This window comes from Opisthorchis viverrini, assembly GCF_000715545.1.
Source record: "Opisthorchis viverrini unplaced genomic scaffold opera_v5_134, whole genome shotgun sequence".
Classification (NCBI taxonomy): domain Eukaryota; kingdom Metazoa; phylum Platyhelminthes; class Trematoda; order Opisthorchiida; family Opisthorchiidae; genus Opisthorchis; species Opisthorchis viverrini.
In genome coordinates, this window is record NW_008751778.1 from 779941 (window position 1) to 788562 (window position 8622).

General features: G+C 46.4%; 2 protein-coding genes across 2 annotated transcripts in view; one reads left to right on the forward strand and one right to left on the reverse strand.

The window, feature by feature from the left end:
• Positions 1–383, reverse strand: part of T265_06087 (hypothetical protein) — a gene marked incomplete at both ends in the record, with an annotated part of 4317 nt that extends 3934 nt beyond the window's left edge. The window contains 2 exons of the mRNA XM_009171265.1: positions 30–135; positions 234–383. Of these exons, the coding sequence (XP_009169529.1) occupies positions 30–135; positions 234–383 (256 nt within the window). The remainder of the gene's footprint in view (positions 1–29; positions 136–233) is intronic.
• Positions 1–8622, forward strand: part of T265_06086 (hypothetical protein) — a gene marked incomplete at both ends in the record, with an annotated part of 44191 nt that overhangs the window by 18093 nt on the left and 17476 nt on the right. Inside the window, one exon of the mRNA XM_009171264.1 lies at positions 43–122. Within this exon, the coding sequence (XP_009169528.1) occupies positions 43–122 (80 nt within the window). The remainder of the gene's footprint in view (positions 1–42; positions 123–8622) is intronic.

The window sequence follows — 8622 nt, forward strand, 5'->3', positions numbered from 1 at the left end:
TAAAGAGCAGTGCTACACCCTTTTTTCACTTGTGCCTTTCAGGTGAACGACAGCCACTGGCCGACAAGAACAAAACCGACCCGGGAAGCTTGGGCAAATGCCTTGATCCTGTGTATCAATCCGTGAATCCGTGATCTGTAGCCACAGGATCTTCAGACGGACAAAAACCCGCGTTCCCATATCGGCTTTGCTTCACCTTGTTTATCAGGCCAGTGATGACAGGGCACACCCACATTCGCCGCTATTCCCTCCCCTCTTTTGACCATACACTTTAGCCCGCTCGTTCCGCTAGCTGAAAGTACGAGAAACTCCCCACCGGACCCCAGATTCCTCCATGACATGTTCATTCCAATCTGCTGAACTATTCGTTCGAATTGAACCATCTCTCTGTGCCTGTGCTTCCCACTAAATTCAGTAGCTTTCCATACAGTTCGTGTTCCGCCTCGCGTGTTGCCATCATCTTCCAAACAACTGTTACGCCCGACTCCAAAAGAGGGATATCGGTGGTTTCGCTGTACACTATGTTTCTCTGCTTCCTGTAAATGCTTGTTCGCTTTGCTAATCCATCCACTTCGTCACCCCCACATACACGTTTGGTGGCCCTGGCCATGAGCCTAACAATTCAGGGCCACGAGGCCTTAGCGGTTGTTTTAGCCTTCATTTCAGCATGGTCGACTGGATGATGCTAACTCTGCTGCTTCGCCTGATCTAATGTTCTGGTTCCTCATTTTTAACCGTTACACTTTTCATGTGTCAGGCAGAAAATACTCTGTTTTGCCTTGCCCGCTGTTTTTTGCCCACCGCCGTCAAATCCTAACCATATTCTCTCCAATAACGCACGGTAATTGTGCTTTCCTTCCCTGCTGGCTTAGTGGTGATCATGCATACATCGGACAAGGCCCACTTCCTATGATGCTGTCCTTTTTTCCAACCCTGTTCCCACAATCAATGCCAGTTATGCTATTATTCTGACTGTAAAATTATTATCAAGAAGCAACTCGGCCTTGATGGATGAGCTGATCACACCGCATAGGCTGCGGTGGCTTGGCCACGTGCTGCACATGCTAGTCAATTGACTTCTTTGAGAGGCTCTTTACGCACAGCCACGTGAAGGGCAGAAGACTTGGGAGATTAACAAAGATATCGGGTCACAGAATGTTTCCTTCTCGCGTTTTCCAACAGGCTGTTCGGCGATTATATGTGAACCCACCCATACCACACGGTATTCGTTAATTTGCGGTAACAAACATCTAGGAATATTGGGCTTCTGCCCTGAGCAAGATAGGCTGAGGCCGCATTCATTCAGCTCAGGTCTACGCTGACGCGCTTTCACCCAAAGCTGAGAAAGTTTGATGCGGATGACCTCTCTGCCTTAGATGTCGGTGCTGTTATCCTTAAAGTATTTTCAGAATGGAGAAGTGCGCAGGTCAGGGACGGAGTGTTATCACGCTTCGCAGCTGGACAGCGTTAAGGGCACCTAATTTAGTTTTGTCACCATCACCTCCACAAGACGATTTGTGGTTGACAGGTTGCATTGCTGACTGCGTTAAAATCTAAGGCGGGCGTTTTTGTCCCGTAATATGGTATTCCCGCACACTCGTCACCAGATGCGAGATATCCACGTTTAATTTTTTAGACTTTAAACAGACCAGTTCCCTGCAGTCAGGCTGTTCGGACTTTTGGGATAATTAACACCAAATACCGCGTAATCGCTGCATTGCAAATCGGACTTATGAGCCAGATGCTAGCTAATGAGCGAATTTCTGGGGAAACCCTTAATAGGTGACACTTCAAGCAAAAATCATTTTGCCAGAACAAGATTGCAGTATCAATCGTTGGTGCAACATTTCATTCACCAACGTTTCTCTTCGACCGCAAAACGGAATCATCGTGCTTTATTTAACTTTTACTCGCCTGGCCACTACTCTGTTTTCCAACCGTTTGGAATGCGAAAAACATCAAGCAGGTTGTTACAGAATTCACCTCAGAACACCCCTGTCAGAATCTAACCGCTGAATGAAGACTGTCCCCGCCTAAACATGGGGAATCAGGCGGTACCTTAGTTCCATCGTCTTATTGGGTGAAAACGGCTTCCAGATGCTGAACTTGTGAATCAAATGGTCGATGATCCCCATTCATTGTCATTTGTCTTCTGTTTTATCACCACGCTTAAGCACCAACTGTACGACTACCCGCTATGTGCGATATGAAAACGAGTGCACAAAACACTGCTACGATTCGAGTTCTGCCACTGCCAGCACCGGAGAGGAATGTCAGACCCTCCACTAGGAGATTTTACTGCCTCGACCGGAGCCATCCTAGGGGGTGGCCAAGGTGTCATACTCATCATCGTCACGGACAGCACGACGTTTATGTTGAATGCTGATGCCTCGCTGCCGTACACCTATGTCTCATTTGAAAGTCTCATTGAGAAGAAAATAATAGAAGAGGACAATAGAATTACAACATATCCCAAACACAGTTGCTTTACAGAGCCCGAACAATGCTGAAATATCGCAGCCGAATACACTGCTGCCTATGCAGAGTAAACGGACCCAAGAAGATAATTCCTATCTAAAATGATAATGTCTCTGTCCGACGCACCATGTTAATAATTTTTTGGGTGCTTCCAGTAAGCAGAGACCACCAGCTGAGTGCAGTAAATTTGCTCTATGCTGGATAAGGATCTCAAAAATGAACAAAATAAACAAACGAGCGAACGGACGATGAAGAACGTTGAAAGAAACGGACATCATCTAATACGCGACACATGGAATCGGTCATGCGTGCAAACAAACCAGCCACAAAGATGACGTTTAAAATAGGGCCACAACATACAGCGTATGCTGTTTGAGGGGTTTTAGCTCCCATGGGGACTCTGCGGAGAAACCAGTCTAAGCATGAGTTCCTTGGCTATGAATGTTGCTTGCGATCGACATGTCACCGAAATTTCTTAATCACTTTATTCTTCCACATGTTTGAAGAGGAGTTGGTCTAAACAACCAACCATCACTCTGATTGGACGGATGTTCCGCATTTGGCCTTGCACCAATCGAAGCATTCTCCTGATTGGGTAAAATAGGAGCCTCTCAGAACCGCGCTTGTTTGGCTTGGTGCTCCGCCTCACGTCACGATCACGAGTATTGTAGCCAAACCTTGTGGGAAGCTGCCTGTTAGCTCCATAAATACAGCTGTAACAGTTCTTCTTAGCTCCCATGTTAGGGATGTCTCAGTCAAAGGTGCCTTATGGAAAGTAAGACTGCTGCTGCGGGGACAGCTGAACATGGTTGGTTCACAAATGTCTTACGCCTCAAGCTTCGTCGTGACTTTGACCTTGCTAATACCTCTGGTATACATTACCAGCAATTTTGTCTGGTTTATTAGTATTTTTGACTTGCAACCTTGCTTACCGGGCTTTCCCAATGGGGTTTTCGGTTCTCCCCCATGGTGCCTCCATGTCATGCATACTACATATTTGCCAGCTACGCCACGATGTTTACCATCCAGTGATGGTTCTGCCAGGCTGATGCTATTACCACAACGTCGTAGACAATTGTTAGTTCGTCACATGAAATCGGACTTGCAAGATAAATACCTCATTTTCGACCATATAGTCGCTGAATGGCGCGGTAGGTACCACTGATTTGTGTCAACAACACCCTCATCACATACGTGTGGAGACCGTGTAAGTCGCCGGGAATTATATTAAAAAAAAACGTTACAGCTTACACAGAGGCGGAGAGCGACTGGAACAAACACTTAAAAACGCTGTCACAGAGCATATAAATCAAATTAACGTTCTATTCATTATTAAAATCCTACGGAGCCTCTCATGATGTTGTGGTATAGTGATATTCGTTCTGCCACAAAGTACTTGGCTCCATACTTGTGCATGCAGGCCGTAGAGCTAGCACGATCAATCACCGGCGATGCATCCCCAGATATAGCCTCTGTACACGCTCACCATCCTGACACACCACACCACTGATAAGGGCAAGTTAACGTAGGTCAAGGGCGGTGTTCTTCAAAAGGAAGGCCATAGTAGTATTGTAGTACGGGATCAAGATAACTTTTGTGGATGATCAACAAAAAAAACTTCATGAGCCGAAGTCAGTAAGCAAATCCATGAATCGTCAATAAGTCACTGCCCTCCTCTTTTTAGTCCATTGCTAATGAGCAATGCTTCCACATGATGAGATGTTTGTAATTTCCCCACTATTGTGCTATCGTTCAGCTGTAGCACCTTCTCGGTACCTAGCTGCCATGTCCACGGAACGCAGTACGAGGAGTGAGATACTGCCAAGTTGCCCAAGCCTTAACGGGAGCAGTCGAGATACTATGTTTGGGTTTGAACCATGGACCTTCTGATCTGTTAGCTGGCGCTTTAACCACCGAGCTATCTCGAGCCTTCACTGATCTATCGCGAGTCCCATTACACTGTACAATAATATCCTCGTCTACTCGTTCCTACTGAAATTTCTACATTATACAGCCAACCACCAACTAGTCGCTTATTTCCATGCGTACCGTCTGATATGGTTCTTCGAAAAAGAACTTTGGCAATGTGCAGTACTTGGTTCCCTATGGATCGGTGAGAACTTGACCAAAGTTTTATTCCAAGGACTTTTATAAGGGCATGTGACTTCACTGGAAACCATCAATGGGTCGGTGAAGTTGGCGTTCGAAGTCCTTCAGAATTGCGGCGAGTGTCTGTTGGCAGAGTGAACTTTTCAGATAATTTGAAACAGCCCGTGTGCATGGAAAGAAATTCCAATATACATCGGACCGGGACTCCATGTCGGCTGCAACTGTCTCAGAGGTGTCCTTCGCGCCATGTTTTATTCGACTCCTGAGGCCCCTACTTCGAACGTGCCCGTTTATCCCATCCAACGTATGTTGAGGACGCACTCCTATTCCACGCCTATCCAATACACATCCCAGCACCATCCACATCTTATGCAGCAGATGATGCGTTGTTCGCCGTCGTATTCTGTAAACAGTTTCTTTCCGGAGGTTGCCGTGTTCCAAATGCATACCAGGCAAACAGCTGGTATTATTCAAGTGACAGGAGTCGCCGCATCGCTCCAGCAGAACGACTAACTGGCATTATTTTCCACAGGTCAATCGATTGTTGGCCTGGCCGAGGATGTGATAACCATATCTTCACCTTAAACAGCGCCATCATTCCCTCGTCTGTCGTTTTTTTGATCTGAAGGCTGTTTTTGGTTCCGTCGGTCGTCAGCGACTTTGGTAGTGTTTAGTGATCAAAGGTATCCCGTCTAAATGTATGCCCCTTATGAGGGCACTGCATGTGAACACTTGGGAGAGAGTGAGTATACAACAAGCTTTGACCCGAATTCCAGTACCGTAAGAAAAGGCTGATCTCTTTCATCATTCATCCTCAGTCTTGTTATTATGTGCTTGATTTTTTTGCCTGCCTCCGAATCATTGGAGATCGAAATGCTCTCCGGGCGCCTGTGGCACCTTTGGCGTGACGTGAGTTTGTCGGTCAAGGGCACAGTGTACACTGCGACACTCACATTGTTTCATGGAGCAGATCCGTGGCCTCTACGTGCAGAGGGAATACGAAAGCTGTCAGTGTATGATATTCGTCGTCTGCGAATTGTTGGTCGGATCTGGTGGGAACGCCCCAACTGACTGTAGCTCTGAATCTGCCAAGGACAGTTTCTATGACGCTCTAGCTGCCCTTCTACAACAGGCTAGAAGCTCAGATATCGTTGTGGTTGCTGGTCACTCTGGATGGTTTACTCCCGCCTCATGGGTTTCGTTGTTTACGGCGTGTATCCCGCTTGTCAGAGGACTGTCTGTCTCAGAGCCCTTTCGCCAAGTCCTGTGCTAATGGAAAACAATACAGAGGTGGAAAATATGTGGTTTTGCAACGAAGTTTAAAAATGCTAGTCTATAAACCCAGCCGGGTCGAGAGTTTGCGCCAAATACTTCGAACAACAGACAGATGAAGTAAGTGCAGGAATCTGCAAAGCTTGGGTCGCGTTTGCTGACTTAAGACACCTGTGGTGTCAGAGCGGTATATCCCCGAATCTCGAGGGACGTGTGCATCAGGTTGCAGTTCGGGCTGTTTTGCATGACTGTGAGACTTAACTTGTTCGTCTCCTGGTTTTCAACAGCAGTTGTCCCAGAACCATAGCTGGTGTGGGTTGGTGGCGGCGAATCCTTGACGAGGCAGTTATAAAACGAGTTTTCGGCTGTACAACAGGGACTTCCATTGAAGACTGTCCAGCACCAGAAGCTGCGTTGGTCGGGTCATGTATTTCGTATGCCGAACCATCGTTCTCTGAAGAGGGTTCTATTTTCTGTGCCCCATTCAGAGTACCGGAAGCAGAGAGGTGGCCAATCCTTGAGCTGGCCGAGTGGTATGAAGCAGATCACGAAACGTATGTGTACTGTCAATGCCACCCACTTTCCAGGATAGGGACCGCGTGATCTCCGATACGCCTGGTTGGGGACGCTGCAAGGTATGGCTGACAGTCGATGTTAATGGCGTTCTGAATGAGTGTTTTTAGGCACAGGTACCTCGGAATAATTGTGGTATGTTAGCGCGAATTCCCCTGTCCTTTTTTATTATTGTTCTCACAATGGGTCTTTCGAATGAATCATTATTGTGTAGCAGCGAAGCATCAGTGCTGAACACTGATATGCTGTCGATGACGGTGATGATGATGACTTTCACCTCAACCCACCAATGGTGGGTGACACTGGTAGACAGGGCTCAGTCACGCAGTCAGTGGCGCCCCTGCATGGAAGCTGTCGCGCGAACTGCGCGCGGCTTTGTATTTCTGACTTAATCGGAGAAAGTGTATTCTCCTTATAACATTCACAGACTGCGCATCCATGCTGTTATCTGAAAATCATATGCTTGAACTCAGCACATCGTTGCGGTTGGTGGAGCATTTGAACATTGTAACTGATGTTTCACATGGCTCAGTCAACACTGCCAATTTCCTGAAGAGCTCAGCGTAGTGTGATCGTTTGGCCACTTTAGGTTGCTCCTTAGTAAGTTATTTTTAGGTAGGTAGCGAGTTGTTCGCATGGCTGGAGGGGTCTGACTTTATCTGGCCCTCCAACGAGCTATGCCCCCAACGATTATTGGAAAGAACGACTCTACAGAGCATGGTTTTAAAATATTGTCCCCTCCGGAACTCTCATTGAGCTCAAACATGAACTAGACGATCACATCAGGGATTGTATTAGAAGACCGAATGATTACCGTCATTTTACACGAACCATACTTTTGACCACCAACCCGAAGCTGTCACTCCTTTTTGGACATGAACTGTATCATTTTCCTGTCCGGGGTAAATTTAACGAATGAGTTCTGCCATTTTCATGGGAGTATCTGCTATTTTTGGTGCTGAATGGACGTGGCGTCAGTGGTACTGTGTCTGATATGTCGTACGTCAGTGAAGCGTCAGTGTCAACATTGATGTTGCTGTCTTTGATGATGATGGTGATGTCTGATACGTTCCAACCAGACAAATACCTGCTTAGTGTTGTATGCTTTTCCACGCTTGGTTTATTAAAGCTTTTTTTAACAATGCTCAAGCTAATGTGTCTTGTATGTTTGGTTCATCTTACAGAAAATCGAGTGGTTACATGAATTGCCTGCTTCTGCAGTGTCACACGCTAATAGTAGTTAAAATTACTCAACTTCGAGTTGGATTATGCTGCTTTGCTGACTTGAGGTGTTTCATCGCACCTCCTACATAGAGCACAGCATGTTCACGGGGGAGATTCCAGAATACCCAGAAATCGCATTTGATAACTTCACTCGGCGCAAAGCCATATACTTTTTATCACATGCTCATTCGGGTATGTCAGTGGGTTTAGCCTCCTATTTGTTCATACATTCAGACCACACCACTGGTTTGATTTCAGTCAGCTGGCCATGCAGAATTTATTGTTCACATGCGACTAGAAAATTGCTACTCGCGAATCTACGCTATGCAGAACTTCAATCAATTCTGGTTGGACTGGTCTTCCGTTAAGTAATTAGTAAATTGTTTTCAGATCCCCTTACCTCTCGGTCACGTTATCCAGATAGCCTACGTCGACACACAGGTGGGAACCCTCATTGCACCTAATGACCATCTCGGCGGCGGTTGCAGATGCCTGTGTTGAATGTACTTTTTCTCCCAGCTGGTCACTGCATTGGCTCGACGATGTACGGATGATCACTTTCGTTTATATTAATTTCTCCACCAATGCGTAGGATTTACCTTGATGGTCCTTCTGGTACCATACTCTATAGTGGAGACTTTCGCCTGTCTTCGGAAGCGCTTGAACAGTTCCATACCAGAATGCCTTCAAGGTGAGTATTCCCTTATTATGAGCCCAATATTTCTTCGTTAGAATGAGTCCATTGTAGGTGACGTCCCCTGCGTCTTCTGTTTTTTCTAAGCCGGCGCCTATTTTTCAAACTACATGGTACCATTAATTCGTCTGGAATTGTGAGAGCATCAGTATTCATTCCCCCTTGCATAATTTAGTCTATCGAGGTAGTGTTTGGCTGTTGGCCTGTTTCAGGAGCTGCGGGTGCTGAGGTGTGGTCCTTGTCTTATGCATCCGTTACGTATCAACTGACTG